General features: G+C 35.0%; 1 protein-coding gene across 6 annotated transcripts in view; it reads left to right on the top strand.

Moving 5' to 3' along the window:
- The window catches only part of NOX4 (NADPH oxidase 4), a 172,348-nt gene that overhangs the window by 94,326 nt on the left and 58,394 nt on the right, over window positions 1-19,628 (top strand). For all 6 annotated transcript variants that reach the window (XM_076002414.1, XM_076002412.1, XM_076002411.1 and 3 more), the window contains one exon: window positions 16,214-16,274. In XM_076002414.1, coding sequence (XP_075858529.1) covers window positions 16,214-16,274 — 61 coding nt within the window. The remainder of the gene's footprint in view (window positions 1-16,213; window positions 16,275-19,628) is intronic.

Below are 19,628 nucleotides of genomic sequence, written 5' to 3'. Positions count from 1 at the left end.
TATTGGCGGGGGCAGAAAAATAACTGGTGTTAAAGTGCTGAGATTTGGGGGAGGGGTTGTATTGGGAGTGGGAGTCACTTTCAAATCGGATGTATTAGTCAAGTTGAAAACTCTGAAACCTTAGACAACTTACTATATCTTTTTGTATATTTGATTCTTCAGTGTAATATTGGGATAAATATACTGACTATTTATAGATTTACTGTGGGTTTAAGTGAACCACTATAAGTAAAGCACATAGAACAGTACCTGGAACATAGATAAGGTCATATCAGATACATATAAATACATATTAACAATTACTATGAGTTTTTTTTTTTCTGTGTGAATTTTCCCCTTGAGAATATATGCTTGTGAAGATGGCTAGGCCCGAAAAATCTGAATTTAAGGGACAAAAGAGACAGAAAGAAATTGTCAAATCATCAGAAAAAAAAAAACAACTATCTATTCAATAGTGTTTCTTAGAAAGAGAAAAAATACTTTTGCTTCATTTGCTCCAACTTTTTTTTTTTTCATTCTGTTTGTATGTAGCAAACTTGTTTATTAATGACTAAGGAAAAGTAGTTTGGCATCCAGTGAAATAATTAACAACATTCTGTTTCATCAAGAAAGATGGCAACACTGACCTACCACGGGGATGGAATTAATTTATAACTGTGATGATACATGAGTCCAGACACCCTTTCATCTGGTGCTGCATCATGGCTGGCTGGAGTGAGAGGGGAAATATACTGTCATGAGAAACAGTAACAACTTAATTGCCTGCATGGAATATAAAATTGAGACCTTAGAGCCTTTAGGACTCAACTCTTTTTAGGAATCAAGTAGCCATGTCATGTCCATTACTTTTCTAGGATACACGTGCCTTACAAGGTGGTTTTGTAAGATTACCCTTGTTCCATGAGACCAGCAGGAGGTCACTTGCCTAGGCGAAGAATTTATGACTAAGACCCCAATGGCAAATATAGCAACAACAAAAATAAATAAATGGGACTTAATTAAATTAAATACCTTTTGCACAGCGTAGGAAATAATCAACAGAGTGAATAGACAACCTACAGAGTGGGAGCAGGAGGCTTGGCAACTCTGGTTCGGAAACCTTTGGATGTAGGCTTTAACCTGAATATTTTACTTCTAAGACATGTTTCCATTTGTCTGCCTGCATACACCCCATATATGAAATTGGTAACATTAAAAAAAAAGGGAGAAAATACACACATAAATTTGTCTTTATTTAAGTAGTTTAATAAATGTGGGTTAATCTTGGGGTCATAAGAAATTTATTTCAGAAATTAGCCTTTTCTTGTTTTGAGACTTTATGTTGATAATTGTTTCTTCACCATAGCGTTAAATAGAGAATATGGGATAAGAAAAGAAAGCAGTTGCTGAATGCCAAGTACAGAGAAGAGTGGGCTTTTTGGTCTTTTTTTCGCATAAAAAATATTTTTTAATATATAGGAAAGTAGAGAGAATAGTAAAATGAACCCCCATGCACCCATCAACTAGCTTCAACAAGAACAGAGAAACTTTGCTTTTTAGTATATATTCTATCACGGAAAACTTTTATGCTCTCTTAAAACAGAAAATCAAAGAATTTTTCATTGATGGCACATGCTGAGTAGAAGCATCTAGATCTAATCTCTTTCAGCTTGCCTAGGCCCCTTTCACAGGGCAAAAGGAGAAATACAAAGGAAGTGGTATGTAGAACCTGGAGGGCTTTGAGCACATGCTTCCTGTGGCCTGACCTGCTTCTTAAAATTCCTGTGGCCTGACCTGCTTCTTAAAAGGTGATTTTGGCAAGAGCTGTGACAGCCCTGGAGCTGGCTTGAGGCACAGATCAGAGGAAAAGAGGGAGGAAGGAATGTAGGGAATAGACAGATGGAAAAGGAGCTAGAGGTAGGAAAGGGTTGAGAAAGGGAAACCAAATTAAATGTGAAATAAAATGGCATAAATATTCACACAAAAGCATGAACTTTAGAATAAAGTTCCAGCTACCTCACTTAGTGGTGTCTGTGTCTGTGAGTGTATCTGTGAGTGTATCTGTGAGTGTCTGTGTCTGTGAGTGTATCTCTTGACATCTCTAAGCCCAGTTTCATCATCTGCAAGAGAGTGCTATTGTTAGTATAATGATACTTATCTGGAAGCGATTTTTGTTAATATCGGTTTAATAAAATAATATGTGTAAAACCTTTGTTACATGATTGGTGGTTGATACTTGGTAACTACCTTATATTTACTTTTGTAATAAAATATCTGCTTTTAATTTGGATTCTAGTCTTCAGTTCTGAAATGATACTTTTTTGAGAGGCAAGTACAGGACATGAGCATGTAGTTTTTCAACCAGAGAGAAGCCCTGGGAATATTAGTCTCAGTCATTTGAAAATCTGTCATGTAGATAAAGAATTTGATTGTTTTTCCCTTGGGATGCCAAGGTGTAGAAATAAAACTAACAGGTAAAAATTTTTAGGAAAATAAATTCTGATTTACTATAATAAAGACATTTCTAAAAATAAGACTAGTCCGGAAATTATAAATAGCTATCTGTCTCACAGGAGTGTTTGCAAGGATGATTGTACTAGATCAGGATTTTTCAACCTCAGCATTGTTGACATTTTGGGTCAGGTAATTCTTTGGTTTGGTGTGTTGTCTTGTGCATTATAGGATGTTTAGCAGTATCCTTAGCACTAATGCCAATAGTACCCCATATCTGTGATTTGCACAAGTTTCTCCAAACACAGCCAAATGTCCTCTGAGGGGCAAAATCACCCATACTTGAGAGCCACTCTGCTAGATCAGTAGTTGTCCAATGTATCTTACAGTGCTCAAGGGCTCCAATATGTTTTGGAGGCTGCTGTAAGAAGGGAGAATTTAGGAGGCAGTAGAGAAATTGAGAGATTGGAGTGCTTAACTTGTGTTCTGGGGATTCCAATCTCACATCAGTGAGAATAGCCCACCTTCAGCTGGCCTGCATATGAGCATTCTAACAAAATACTCATGAGCAATCATCTAAAAATATTTTTTGCTTACTCACTTAATTTTTTTTGAATTCCATGAAAATTATTTTGGTTACCATGAACGAGTTCCTAAATACTGTCAGGTTATGTAGGTCTTTGAAAAAGAACTTGATTATTTTTCAAATTCAGAATTATTTTTTCATATTTACTGGCATCAATTCCAAGTAATAGTGTTTAGATATGAATCAAAAGGAAAAGTAGGATAGCAGTATAAAGATCCAACAACTTGATCAAGAGTTAAAATGATACCAAGGTCACCTCAAGGACTTGACATTTTGTCATGTGAATGAAAGAGTATTTATTTTCTATGGAATCCCCATATGTGGAGATAGGAACAAAAATACATTGTTTTTGGAGAACGCATATTGGTTTAGTGACTACTTTGGAAAATAAGATATGTGTTTGGATTGGTGGGAAGAGACAGGAGAGCTTTCCCTCACTTTGGGAAGCTCCTTTACATATGCAGGGCACCAGAGCCTCACTGCGGTTAGCCTCCTACCGCAAAAGATATCCATCACCTGGGCCTGAGTCTCAAGGTGCCCCAGAGAGGACTCAGCACTAAGGCTCTGAGTCCATTGCTAGCTTAAGATTCAGCTTTAAGGGTGTATGGGATGGAAGCAAAGAGGTTGGATGTCTGCAGTGTATATCCATCACAGTTTTTCTTCTTTCTTACTTTCTTCAATTAAAAAAAATGTTCATTCTTCCTTCTGCTTCCACAAGAATTTCTCACCAAAATGACAGAGAGGAGAAAGAAGATAATAGTAGCTAAAGCTGGTTGTGGAAGCCATTTTTTCAGTTCTCTTAAAGAAACATCGTTGTCTGAAAAAGAAAGGAAGGAAGAAGGAAAAGAAGGGAGGGAGGAAGAAAGGACATTTTTCTGTGACCTACAATAGTTTGGAAAATGTTGCTTAATATATTCCACTTCTGGAAAGCCATAGAACCTACTAATTCACTAATGGTTTTGGGGAGTTCTTGAATAAACAATCTCATTGAATTGTATTCACTCATTTAGTTAACACTTTCTCACTTTTTTACTTTTAGATTTTTGCATAGTCTCCTTACCCTGGGAACCACTTATTCCACTTATTTCTTGCACTTACTCACACGTTAAACACCACTCATTCTCTCTGCCTGGGAATTCCTACTCATCCTTCACCTCTCATCTTAGTATCATTTCTATCAGATTTACGTTTCTTGACCTTTTCATCTTTGAGCATCCTGTGTACTCTCTTCAACACCGGTGTCATTAAATTATTTGCTTAATGCCTGTCCTCCTTTTGGACCATAAGCTCCATGAGCCCTTTCAAAGATGAATTCATCACTCAGTATTGGGTACACAGAGTAACCCAATGCATATATGTTGAGAGAGTGAAAACCACCTAATATATAATTAGTGTTTGGGACCTAGCTTGAGAAATGTTTTATGGATATATCTTCTTTTCTTCTATCTCTTTGTAGCACACTCATACTTGGAAGGTCAAGCTAGAGAAAAGGATAAGTTGGAGGGATTAAGAAGATAGGAGAAATACTGCCAAAGTGGCTCCTTTAGTTAGAGTAGACTTGCCGGTTGGGTTCTGAGTCTAATATTTGAGGTTATGAGATATATATATATATATATATATATATGTATATATATATATATATATATATATATATATATATATATATATAGCAGAAAAGAAGAGGAGGAATGTACCTATGGCAAAGGCAGCTAGGGAAGAACCACCAAACACAAGTAGACACAATTTGTGGGTTACATCTGGTCTGAGATAGGGGGGTCATTTTTCACTTCCCCTCCCCCATTATGAGGGCTAACAACAAAGAAAAATTATTTGTTCCTAAACTCTATGCTTATCTGACATATTCTACCAATATTTCTTAGATTTGCCTAGCGACCTGTAGGTTGAAATAGATCTTGACTATATAAGGTAAAGTTATGCATTCACATTTGCTCATATTTTAAACATCATCTTTTGTATGTTTTACTTATGCCTTATTAAGCTTCAATTCAAGGTACTGTATAACTGTTTTTTTTTAAAGTCTCACAGATATTTTAAATTGTTACAATAGTTGGCTTCCAAAAGAAAATTTAAAGCAAAGGAAATTATTTTTATCCAGCCATCTGTTTACCACGTATTTATTGTGTGTAGGCTGAGGAAATGGTTTATAGTCTTGCCAGATTTGGGGAGTTGCTAGTTGGCTCATTCATACTATCCCTCAAGGGAGTTTATTTTTTTCATAAGTGAAAAAATAGGCAAATCTTGCTGCTGCTTGGAAATAAATTTGAGTACAGCAAATATTTCTAAGCTAAGTTTTACATTATGCTATTATGTTAATTTACTGTCTTTTCCTGCCATTTCCTTCTTTGTCCAATTATTTCTATTTGGGACTTACATGCAAAATGCAAGCTTTCAAACATTTTCATTGCATAGTTGTGTTAAGGGTTCCTTTGAAGTAAAACAAAGCAATTTCCCATATAGTGATTTCCAATAAAAAGTGTATATCCCATTTTTGTCAAGGATAATAATACTTACTAATGAAGTACCTAAGGGGTTCTTTCATAGCCTTTGCAAATATTGTTTTATTTAATTCTTACAATATTCCTATGAGACATGTGCTGTTAACTCCATATGATGCAGGAAATAACGTGACTCAGAGATTAAATAACATGCCCAAAGTCACACAGCTAGTTGGTGGTAGATGTGAGATACAAACACAGACCTACCTGCCTGAAAGGCATGTTTCTAGTTATTCTGCACTGTCTCTTTCCTGCCCATTCATGTTCCGGGCTTTCATATTTCTGCTACTCCTGTTAATTTTGGATATCTATGTTGTTGGAATCAGAAAACAAAAATAAATAAATAATTACCATTTAGGAGAGAGAGACTTAATGAAACTGTAAAAGTGTGTTTTCAAGAGAAATATGCCACAGATAGCTTTGGATTGTCCATACTGCTAAGCTCTTTTAATGTTGTGGAGAGGTGAAATTCAAATAAATTTCCCTGCTTGAAAAAGTCTAATGCTTATTTTCATACACTGTACCAGTGTTAGGGAGAATCCGAATAAAATATGCAACTATCACAAATTCAGTAGCTCGAGTTTTATCTCATTTTTTAAAATGGAGATTAAGCTTTTAAAACTGAAAATACAACTTCAAAATATAATAGATAAGGCTTAGAAACACTATTTCAGTCAAAGAAAAGCCAAGCTTTGAGCACTGATTTATTAAGAATCCAAAGGTTGGAATTTTGATTACTTAAAGTGCTTCAGCATTTCTTCTTGATGACACTGACTTTTCTGTACAAGGAAGATGTTTTACTTTGATGGGTTTTCCCAGGAAGCTATGATTGTTTTCTGCTGGGGCAACTGCCTTCTCTCAGGGTGGAACCTCAAGCACACGTTTGCTGACAAGATTGATGGAAATCAGAGGGCATTGTGTACTAATACACCATGGATTTTGGAATCCTACTGCTTGGGATGGAGGCCTGGATGCCCCACTTACTAATATTATGACTGTGGACATGAGAGTTAACATACTTAATTGTTGTTTTACCTCTTTATAGAATTTGGTTAATAAAGGCAACTTGTCTATGGAATTGCTCTGAATATTAATTAAAAAGATATAATCCAATGCTAAGCATGGTGCTTGATATATAGTAAGTTCTCAGTAAATGGATGTTGTTATGGCTGTCGTTTCAGATAGTGAATGAGGGACCAAGACATGGATTAAACTGAAAGTTTTTGTCTCATTCAGCAGTATATAATCACTGACGAAACTCTGGCCACCTGGTTTAGAAACAGTCATTTGGGGGACTGATGGCTTGCCTGTTATGGTTTACTAGCCTTAAGGATGAATCATGTCTTAGGCTGAGTTTCCTTGGAAACAGACTGGGAGACATTTTTGCATGCAGGAGGTTTGTTGGGAAGTGTGCTTAGGACAATGCCCAATAATGATAGACGGACTAAGAAGGCAAGGTAGAACTGGAACTGTGTGATATGGTCACAACAGAGGCCACAGGAGATTTGTCTAGAGCTCTGCATAAGAAATGATAGTTTAGAGTTGTCCTGTCTTGAAGTTAGAAGGCAAAGCTTTTGTACCTCCCAACTGACCACTCCTTGGATTTGTGATACTTCCAGGACAAGGCACTTAGATGTGGGCAAGAAAGCTTTCTTCTGTTAGCAATTCCTGGGAGGGTCTCAGCAGTGAGTCTGCAGTAGGCAATCCTTTCAGTGGCTGGATTGAGTGTTTTGATCCTGGAAGTTGGGAGGAAGGAGGAAATAAAGAGGATCTGAGCAGTGCACCACAGTGTCCACTGCAAGTGACATTTAAAAAAAAATAGCTTTGAGAGATAATTCTACTTTTTTAAAATTGGAAGTTAAGTTTGAGATGCATATAAATCCAAGATTATCTAAATTCATTGAACTTAAAAATTTGTAGCCCAAATTACAAATTTATTTTTGAAGGAGAGATCTAAAGCATAGATTGTTGAAGTGACCAAAGTAACCACAATAACATAATTGATAACAAAGTTGCAATCAGAATCTATGTTTACTGATTCTTCTCCTTTTTTAGACCTTTATTGACTTAAAACCTGAATAAAATTTTACATTTTGTTCTTCAACTATGTGGTAAATCTCTGCCTGTATTTTCTAGCTGTGCTCTGTAAATACCAAATTTTAGATTTCTACCAAAACAAATCTTTTATGAAAGTATATGCTCTCACCTAATTTAGGTGTATAAATCAGAGATGATCAGAAAAAGCCCAAACTTAAGAGAGCATGAAACCTATTGTTTACTACAAAATGTAGAATCTGTTCATATTTAGCTGAGGTAGACATTATGTTCATTACTATTTTTCACGGATTCTCAATTATAGAATTTCAGAATCTGCCTTTTAAATAGTAGTAATGGATTGACTCATACATGGATACCTCTATATCCCTCTATTATTATTTTAGTCAGAAATAAACATGTGCTTTCCTGACATCTGTATTCTAAGTTGTGTGATTCATTATTTTTGAGCTTGGATAACCTGATTTCACATATTTTTCCATGAGTCAGAGGCATGTCTAGCTGTTAGTTTGTTATTGTCTGTACTTTTACATAGCATGCCTTCCCTTGCCATCGTTTTTCTGCTTTGTGTTTTTAATCCCTCTACCAGTCACTTTGAGAATAGTTTTTCCAGTTTTCAATGAAAACCAGACAAGAACGATCATGGGTCTCTCAAAGATTGGCAGCTGTTTATTATTATTTATTTAATTCCATGGGTTTAAATACAACCAGGAAGTCTGCAGCAGCTGTTTTGATCTCTGGTCTTGCTTTCTCATCTATTTAACTCTTAAAAATTTCTTTACTATAGTTTCACAAATCTTTTGCTTAGAAAGCTTAGAAGCTCTGCTGGGACAGATGATAGATTAGCATGGCAACAATGTGTGTGAACCAGAAACCAAGCACAGTGGTGAAAATGGCCTCAGAAGATCATTAATGTTCATGAAACATAATAGGACATCTGAGCTCTTTGAGAATTAAACATCATCTAACTGCTCTAGTTTGGCTTTTTTCCAGGGGAAAAGAAAATATTTCCTCACTGCCTAATGAGAGCCTGCATGATAAATATGAACTTAAATAGGTCAATGTATTCAGACTGAATCTATTGCTTAATATTAAGCTTGATATATTCAATCCATATTTTTGGATGCCTCTTTTTACTTAGGTACCAAAGAGAAAATAATTAGTAAAAAGCTCTTGATTGGTATCTCCTTTGGTGACTGCTCCATTTCTCAGCTCTTCATTCCCTTTAGTTTCATTCTTTCTTAAATCAGCTAACTTTGACCACAGCAGTAAACTAGAACAATCCCAAGATCAGCAATGGCCATGTTCTTGCTAAGTTCAATGGTTATTTCCCAGTCAGTCTTCAATGGGCTTGACCAATCATCAACACTTAATACTATTGATCATTCACCTTATTAAAGCCCTTTTTTCCTGCTCATCTGCTTTTTCTCCTAATTTTCTGGCTATTTTTACTCAGTCTTTTGTTGCTGTTCCTTGTCATCCCCATTGGCAGCAAATACTGGAACATACCAGTGTCCGTTCCTTGAACCTGCTTTCCTCTTCGAGCTATGCACATTTTTCTGGTAATCTCTCAGATCTTATTGATGCATCTCTATGCTATTGTGTCCCCAAATTTGTGTTTCCAGCCCTGATTCCAACTCTGAAATTCAGGTTCATATCTCCAAGTATCTATCAGACATTTAGGCCTTTAGGTTTTAACCCTGACTGATAAGGAAGAGTTATAAGGAAATCACTGGAGAGTCTGAGTAGAGAAGTGACATGCTGTGGCTTACTTATTAACAAGATCACTCCGGCTGCTGTGTTAAAAGCAGATGAAGGGAAGTGAGAGCAGAAGCAGGGAGTCTAGTTAGGAGGCTGTTGTGGTCATCCAGGTGAGATATGATGACGGTTTTGAGCAGGGTGGTGACAGTGGAAGTGGTGTGATGTGGTCAGATTCTGAATATATTTTAAAGGTAGATTAACTAGGATTTCTTCCCTAGATTGTATGTGGGATGTGAAAGGAAGAGGAGTCAAGGTTGACTCCCAAGGTTTTGGTCCGAGCAACTGGAGTGCCATTAACAGGGAAGGGTCGGGGTGGGGAGGAGCTTCTGATGGAAGTTTGTAGAACTCAGTTTTAGACACGTTATTTGAAGATGGCACTTAGCGTGCTTTCATTAAATATTTGTTCAGTGAACCACTGGTATCTCAGCCCTGCCTTCCACTACCAGTTATTTCTGCATCTATAGCTCTTTGTATTCCACACCTACTTGTCTTTGGGTTTGTGGGGTTATAGTTACTTGGCTTGTGCTCAGGCAGAATAAATCTGAGGGTTAAATTACCCCACATGTGGACATGAACACAATTGTTTTTTACTCATGAGCCCCAACCTTAGCTACCTCCTACCGCCTCTGAGACTGCCCTTGTCCAGTGTTGCGATAGAAAGATGGGCTTTCTTCCTAAGGTGACCCCTTTTTGAAGGTAGTGGGATTTTGGCTTCATTTGTTTTGTTCAGTCAGTTCCCAAACCACCCTGTCATCCACATTTCACCTTTCAAAAATTTGTTGACCTCTCTCCATTGTTGTTATCACTCCCCATGTTATCTTTTCCACTGTGGTTTTGTAACCTTAAACAGGCATTTTAGTGTTTTCTTTTCCTGAGGGACTTGACATAAACGCACGCCTTCAATCTAAGTTAACAAAATTTCCATGTACATACTCTTCCAGGATATTTCTTTTTTAAAACTGAGTTTTTCATTCAAATATACAATTAAACACTATTTTTTCTGTCAAATAAACATGTAAACATTAACATTTTATGTTTGTCAAAATTTTTACTGTCACGATGTTGCATTAATTGTGATGGATTCTGTGCTCCTGGCTCATTTTCTCTCAGACTTTTGAAACAATCCTCATTTGTGAAATTACAAGAGCTCCTAGCACAGTCTCTGGAACATTTTGGACACTCAATAAATATTTGTTGACAGTATCAATAAATTGTAGAAGAATTGCCCATATTTGATACCCTTATTCATTCTTAGGTTAATTCTCTAGTATTTTATTCAACTGATATTTACTTAGTTCAACAGATATGTATGTATTCAACTGATACCCTTTATGTGTAAGGTGTCTATGGAATATATAATAATGATTTATAAATAGTTCTTGATCTCAAAACATTTACAGTTTATGAACCACTTCAGTACGGTGCTCACCGGCCACGAAACCTTACCCACAGCCGGCACTCACAGTCCGCACAGATAGTTTGTGCTGTGCATTGATGACGAATCCGTTTTGCTCTTGTGTGATGAGGAAAGCTTTAAAGCACTGAAAGCTTGTTTTACTTTACAGGCAGCTTTACTTGTAATGTAAATAAGAATAGGTAACATGTACATATATGTTTTTATTACGTTATTTTTAAATGTTCACAATTTTATTTTGATAAATGAAAAATTAGAAAAGTCATATCACGGCTGTCGGCTAAAGTCGCCGTGCGTGTTCATCTGTGGCTATTGACTGTAATCGATGCTCGTACCAAAGTGGTTAAAAAAATTAAAACAAAAAAAATTAAACAAAAGTAAAGAGGTAGACTATAATAAGGGGCATAAAAGTCATACAAATAATTTGAAGGGTCAGGGAAATGAAGAATTTTCTAGGCAGAGAAAATCAGGATGTCTTTATGAAATGGTGGCATTTGAGATAAGCCTTGAAAATTTGCTAGGGTTCAACATGAAATGGAAATAATGTCATGCCAAATGAGTAGACTAGTAAAAGTGGAGAGATGAAAGGACAGGAAAATGTATTAGTTGATAAGTGTTGATTTAGCTGCATTAGAGTGAATTAAGGAGAAACATGGATTATAAAGCTGGAAAGAATTTGAAATAGATGTGGTTGGCCATAGACCATAAGACAGAAAGAATATGAGTGTTTTCCACAGGGAGACACGAAAGGTTAATCAATTGGAGGTTGCTGTAATCAGATGTTTTTCTTGGCAAGATTATTTGAAAGGACTTTAAAATTGATTGAATGCTGGCTGCAAGAGAAATAGGTGATGTTACTCTGAGATTTCCGCCTCTGTTCTGAGATAGATGGAGGTTCCATTTCCAGATATAGGAGAATCAGAAAGAGAAGATAATTTGGGAACTAAGATAACAGCAATTTTAGATATATTAAATTCAGAGTGATTTGTAGGTAGAAATGTTTGGCAGACAGTAGAATATGTGGAACTGGAGCTTGGGAAGAAGGGGTCAAAATAAAGACCTGACAAAAATAATTAAAGAACATCATATTCTGTGATCGGATTCTCAGGTTTTAACAAATTTGGTTAAACTGAAAATTTAGATGTTTCTATTTTTTAATCACTTGTGTTTATTATTGCATGGCTCTTGATTTAAAAACAATGAAAACCCACCAGAGCTTTTAAATTTCTTTTCTATGTTAAATAAATCCTTGTGCAGTGACATCATTTTTATATTTAGTTCCTAAACATGAGTTACACAATATCTTTTTATTCTTTGTTCCTTTCCTTTTTTTATTTGAATAGATTTAGGGAGTACCAGGGATTTTTTTGTTGCATGGATGAATTATATAGTGGTGAAGCAGGGCTTTTACCGTACCTGTCACCTGAATAGTGTCCCCTGGACCCAATAGGTAATTTTTGATCCCTCACCCATCTTCCATCCTCCCCCTCCCAACCTTTTCAACACCAAGGACCAGTTTTATGGAAGACAGTTTTTCCACAGACCAAGGCTGGGGTGGGGTGGGGTAGGGTGTCGTGGGTAGAGGAAGGGCAGTTCAGGAGGTGTTACGTGGCCATTTCCTAACAGGCCACAGACCAGTACTGGGCCATAGCCCCAGGGTTGGGGACTGTTATGCCACTCTGTATGACCAGGTATATACATTGTTTAGCTCCCACTTATAAGTGAGTACATGTGGCATTTGTTTTTCTGTTCCTGAGATACATTTTTGTGGGACTGTTATACAATCATTAGTTGTTTGTACACATTTAAAACCGATGCTATATTGAACAAATAATTGAAAGGAAAACTTATTTTCTATAGGATATCAAAGTACACATTCCTCTAGATCTGTTAGTATAGTTAAATTCTGTCACTTTTTATTTTTCTTATTCTTAAACTTCGGTGATATATGTTCTGGTATTTAAATTAAGATCAACATGAATCCATTGTTTACATCTAGCAAATTAAAATAAGATTCAGCAGTATTTTAATGTTTACAGTTAAATTATACTTTTAAAATATTTTAAAAATTATAAACATAGCAAAGGCTTATAAAAAATTTAAACATATATGTGTATGAAATAATTATGAGAATCCTAATTTTCTCTGTCTTCAATTTTACCTCCCAAGAGTTAACATTCCTAATAGCTTATTATATATTCTCTTCAATTTTTTTCTATACATGGAGAAAAGCACTACTATCTTTTTATTTTAATTTCAACTTAACTACATAGTATTCTGTAACTTTTTTAGCTGAAAAATTGCCATAAGCATATTTTTTATTATGTTCTATGAGAAACAGTATAGCTATAAATATCACTACTTTTATTATTTCTTTCCTTTGAGAAGTTTTCTGAAACTATTAAAAAGACAGTGAGAAAACATTAAGGAATTACTATACTCTGCTTTAGGCAATTTTAGTGAATCTCAATATTATTTGTGCAAAAATACTACAATGTGATTCTAAGATCTTCATTCATTTTTCAAAACATGTATGCTAAAGCCATTCTGTATGTTATTCAGTGAAGGCCTTCTTCAAATATGAAGTGATATGCTTGAAAGAGTATGTTGAAAAGTCTGCTGTTTGAAATCCTAGCTAGTTTGGGAAAGTATCAGTGACTTATGAAGGTATTATTCCCAAGAGGTTGAGAGAAACAATATTATGTTTTATCCATTCAAAACCAAACCAGCCTTTGAAGCTCTAGTGATAAGAAAAATGTTTACAGCCTCCTATGGAACCCAAGGAGATGTTAAATGTCATGTGTAATAACCTTTACAATGTCTCTCCTGAAAGAATAGAATAGAGATGTGAGTATTTGGTGAAATATACATTTTCTTTTAGAATACATTATGAGATTTATCAAGCCAGATGCACACTGAGGCACACAAAGACAAACTTATTTGCTTCCCATCCTGATATCTTCTTGGCTTTGATCATCTTGTCATAACTAGTGAAACAGATCTATTAATAGTTCCCAGTGAAGGACATCACATGGCATGTGGATGATTGGACTGGTAGCTGGGAACTTTGTTGTGTGTCTTGCTTTCTGAGAACTACAATTTTTGTTACACAGAGGCTCTGGCCAGCCTTAAGTAATATCAAGTAAAAATGGTTAGTGGTTTTTACAGGAAATATCATCTTATTTGGAGATTTACTAATGAAAAAATTGTTTGTTCTCAGGGTTATTAAAAACTAAAATGTAGCCGGGCGCGGTGGCTCATGCCTGTAATCCTAGCACTCTGGGAGGCCGAGGCGGGCGGATTGCTCGAGGTTGGGAGTTTGAAACCAGCCTGAGCGAGACCTCGTCTCTACTAAAAATAGAAAGAAATTAATTGACCAACTAAAAATATATATAGAAAAAATTAGCCGGGCATGGTGGCGCATGCCTGTAGTCCCAGCTACTTGGGAGGCTGAGGCAGGAGGATCGCTTGAGCCCAGGAGTTTGAGGTTGCTGTGAGCTAGGCTGACGCCATGGCACTCACTCTAGCCTGGGCAACAAAGTGAGACCCTGTCTCAAAAAAAAAAACGAAAAAACAAAAAAAACTAAAATGTAAATGAATTAGATACAGAATCACAACTATAAATGAAATAATGTCATTTTAATAATATAAGTAATGTTTAAACAATATCATTTTTGAAAATTTCAAAGTATTTTATACTATGGTTAGCACTAACAATCCTATAAGAAAGACTGATTGCAGAATGGTAGTTTTCAAATTTCATGTTACCTTAATTCCAATTTCTGAACATAGATCATGTGACTTTAGTTTATTTATAATTTATTACAAACAAACAGTATTAATACCTACCTTTTTATTTAGTATTTTCACTGATTTTCACTGATGAAACTGTCTTTCGTTTTTGACTCATGAATTGATAACATATCTCCATGGTTTCTTGATCTTCCTTTCCTTCCTCTCCTTATAGCATCCCTACATGACTTACATCAATTGATCAACACAGTGAGTTCCGAGGTCTTAGACTTGCTTTATGTAACCCAATCTCTAACCATGGGGCCCACCAAACCACTGCTATTTTCTTTTCTCTGTGCCCTAACTTCGGCTCGTATTTCCCCATAATTCATATTATTGCACATAAAAAATTCTACTAATCTTGAACAAATGCCTATTTTCCTCCTATTCCATTTGATTTCTTATGCAACCCTTACCCATTTTCTCTTTCTTTGCTTTACTGAGGACAGTGGCCTGCCATAGTTAAGAATTAACTGACCTGAATCCGAATTTTGTCTTATCTTTTTACTAGCTGTATGGTCATGGGCAAGTCGTTAAGACTCAGTTACTTAATTTCTTTATCTATAAAAAACAGCCCTGTGAGGTTATTATGAGATTTTAGAAATAGGGCACTTAGCATTGCCCTTGGAACATGATGCTTGATAAATGCTGAGTAGTCACAAGCAGATGATCTTTGATCCATATTCCTTGGGTTACATGTATTTCCAGCATTTGGAACTTAAAGACTTTAAAAAGTATGCATATTCCATACATTACTTAATATCGCCAACAGAATGTGAGTCACCATTCTTAGACACGTTGATAATTTTGTAGGATGATACTTCTGCATGATTTTTAATACAGAAGTATTAGCCTCACATCATTATACTCCCATCAGTTCTGGTCAAATAGTGCTATCAAATGAGTTATGAAAAAACACATTTTCAAAATTTTTGAATTTTGGAATTGCAGATGAGGGATTAGGAATCTGGAATATTGGAGGAAATTCTTCATTTTTTTATTGTAAACTGAAATTTATTTTCATTTTGACTACCTGGGTGTTTTCTAGATTTCCTAAACATGAGACCACAGATACTTTTTCTTACCTCCAGTCCCACAAATCATCTCCTTCTTTAGGTAGCCTCCCTACTGCATTCCAAGTTTCTTCTGAGAATGAAGGGAGGGAATAAAATAGAATTATTTCTGTAGGAGCATAATTGTTGGCATGGAAGATTCATTTCACATTGATAACTTTTTTCTCTGTGGAATTTGTTAAGATGTGAAATACATAATAAGAACTAGGGAGAAAAAGACAAAAATCATTAGTTTCATTTCTTTTTGTGATTAATAGCTGGCTGCTCTTATGTATTTTAACTCAGAAGATGTTTTAGCAAGATTTGTAGTTAAATGCAGTATAGCAATTTTAGATTGTGTGTAATTTATTGTTTGACATAAATATTTATGTGTTTTTAGAGAAATGCAGGTTATCTTTTTGACTGTTGACATTGCTTTTTTTTTCCACTAATGAGCATCTATATTGATTTTAGTCTGTTCATTCCTATTATTTATTGACTTAGGGGACTTACTATGAGAAAAAAAGTTGTAATTGAATCATAGTCTGTTAATATATAATTATTAATCAGAATTGATTCTAGTATTTATTTATTTTTATTTTTTTAGTGTCCTACTGAAACCAAAGCAACGTTTGGGGTCCATCTTAAAATAGTAGGAGACTGGACAGGTATGTAGAACATAGAGTTTTAAGATATATGTTTTGAAAATAAAGTAATATAATTTGAATGTGTTTAAGTAGTGTAACTACCAGCTTATATAGAGATGTGTGTATATTTCAAGCTGTTGTTTTCTTTTCTTTTTTTACTTGTATAGTTTTGACATCTATGTTTTCTTCTTGTAAGGTGCATTTTTGGAATCAGAATACCTTGGATATCAGTAATTATTAATAATATATTTTTCACTGTGCTTGCAAATCATAGGTTTCTGCCTACTTATCACATGTACTGGCAATAGTGGGAACACTGAAATGCATTTCTTAGAAAACATAATTTTAAAGTTTGTGGTTGCTTTGGTTCTCAAAATAATTAACACTTGAGATCTAGATTACACAAATCTTCTAGTTCTTGCATGACCTTCTGTGTGGTCTATCTGTATACATAATAACTCCACAGTCTCTTTGGAATAGTGGTCACTTTTACTAGCGGGTGTGTTGGTGATACTTTACTTACCTATTCAATAAGTACTTTTTATTATCTAAGAGATGCATTGTATTAAGAGTTCTGAGTAAATAAAAAGAAATATTATTGATTCTTATATTCCCTTGACTCACCTTAGTGACTGACAAATGGATGCTTATTAAATGTTGGCTTGTTTGTTGGTCATTTGGGTTGTTGTTTGAAGGAAAGAATTCAGGCATAGACATGAATGGAAATGTAAGTTTAAATATTTTTATAATTAAGTGATAAACAGGAAGTTGGCTTGTAAAATCTACAATCACAAAAATGTAGATTTAATGTAATCTAGGGCTAAAAGAGAAGATTCACAGAGAAGATAGAATTTGAGCTGAACCTTAGAAAGCAGGCAAATGAAAAAAGAAGTAGGAATTTTTTTTTTTAAATTATTATGGGTATAAAATAGTTGTATATCTTTATAGGGTACATGTGATGATATTGTCATATAATGTGAATTAATCAAATTAAGGTAATTGGAGTATTCATCACCTCAGTCAGTTATCATTTTTTTGTGTTAGAAACATTGCAATTCCACTTGTAGGTATTTTAAAGTATACCCTAACTTGTTTTTGATTACATTCACTTTGTTGTGCTATCAAATATTCTTCATTCTATCTAACTATCTAACTATATTTTTGCACCCATTAACCATCCCCACTTTCTTCCTCCTCCACTACTTTTCCCAGCCTCTGGTAACTGTCTTTCTACTCTCTGTCTCCATGAGATCAATTGTTTTTAATAGCTCCTACATATGAGTGAGAATCTGTAGGATTTGTCTTTTTGTGCTTGGCTTATTTCACTTAACATAATGTTCTCCAGTTCCATCCATGTTGTTGTAAGTGGCAGGATTTCATTTTTGTGTGTGTGTGGCTATATGATATTCCATTGTATATATGCACTACAATTTCTTTATTCGTTTATCTGTTGATGGACACTTAGGTTGATTCCAAATCTTGGCTATTATGACTACTGCTGCAACAAATCTTGGAGTGCAGATATCTTTCCAATATACCGCTTTCCCCTCCTTTGGGTATATACCCAGTGGATTGCTGGGTCATATGGTAGTACTATTTTTAGTTTTTTGAGGAACTTCCATACTGTTCTCCACAGTAGTTACACTAAATTACATTCCCACCTACAGTGTATAAGGGTTCCTTTTTTTCCACATTCTTGCCAGCATCTGTTATTGCCTGTCTTTCTTTTTGATAAAAGCCATTTTAACTGGGGTGAGATGATATCTCATTGTAGTTTTGATTTGCATTTCTCTAATGACTAATGATGTTGAGCATTTTTTCATATACCTGTTGGCCATTTATGTGTCTTCTTTTGAGAAAGGTCTATTGAGATCTTTAGCCCGTTTTTTAATAAGATTATTTTATTTTTTCCTATTGAGTTGTTGGATATATTTATATTCTAGTTATTGATCCCTTCTCAAATGGTAATTTGTAAATATTTTCTCCTATTCTGTGGGTTGTCTGTTTATTGATTGTTTTGTTTGCTGTGCAGAAGCTTTTAATTTTATTAATTTAATTTTATTTTTATTTCAGAATATTATAAGGGTAAAAATGTTTTGGCTACATTAATTGCTTTTGTACTATTTGAGTTAAATTTATAAGTGTGCTCATACCCCAGATAAGTGTGTACTGTACACGTTAGGTGTAAATTTGTCCATCCTCTCCTTCCCCCTCCCATCTTCTTGATTTCCAATGAATGCTATTTCCAGATGTGTACATAAGTGTTGATAGGTTACTTCCAATTTAATGGTGAGTAGCTGGGTGTTTGTTTTTCCATTCTTGTGATACTTCACTTAGAAGAATGGTCTCCAGTTCCATCTAGGTTAGTACAAGAGGTATTAGTTCACCATTATTTTTTATGACTGAGTAGAACTTCATGCTCTACATATACCACATTTTATTAACCCAACAATGTATTGATGGGCACTTGGGTTATTTCCACATCTTTGTGCAGAAGTTTTTTAGCTTGATGTGATTCTATTTATCTAATTTTGCTTTGGTTGCCTGTGCTTTAGGGGTATTACTCAAGAAGTCCTTGCCCAGACCAATGTCCTAAAGCATTTCCCCAATGTTTTCTTTTAGTATTTTCACAGTTTGGGGTCTTAGATTTAAGTCTTCAATACATTTTGTTTGATTTTTGTTTATGGAGAGAGATAAGGGTCTAGTTTCATACTTTTGCATATAGATATCCAGTTTTTCCAGCACCATTTATTGAAGAGACTGTCTTTTCCCTACTGTATGTTCTCAGCACCTTTGTCAAAAATAAGTTCACTCTAGATGTGTGGATTTATTTCTAGGTTCTTTATTTCTTCCAGTGGTCTGTGTTTCTGTTTTTATGTCAATACCACGCTGTTTTGCTTACTACAGCTCTGTAGTATAATTTGAAGTCAGGTAATGTGATTTCTCCAGATTTGTTATTTTTGGAACAAAAATGATGTATTTGGCTATTCTGGCTCTTTTGTGGTTTCAGATAAATTTTAGCATTATTTTTTCTATTTCTGTGAAGAGTGTCATTGGTATTTTGATGGGAATTACACTGTATCTCTAGATTGCTTTGGGCATTATAGATTGCATGGATATTTTAACAATATTGATTTTTCCAATCCATGAGCATGGAATAAGATATAGGAATTTTAAGTGAAATGTACAGCATTATCAAAAATCAAGGAAGCCAGTGATTGAAACATTTGGGAAGGATAAGCCAATCAGCGTTCAATCAAACAAACCAAGGAAAAGTCAATCAAATAAAACAAAACAAAATACATATCAGTTAAACAAAAGCAAAGATTATGTTCTGGGGAGTAGTGATTTAAGGGCAACTTAGTCAAGATTACG

This window comes from Microcebus murinus, chromosome 4, assembly GCF_040939455.1.
Source record: "Microcebus murinus isolate Inina chromosome 4, M.murinus_Inina_mat1.0, whole genome shotgun sequence".
Lineage (NCBI taxonomy): Eukaryota > Metazoa > Chordata > Mammalia > Primates > Cheirogaleidae > Microcebus > Microcebus murinus.
Note: the sequence above shows the minus strand (reverse complement) of the source record. Positions and strands in the feature narration are given on the sequence as shown.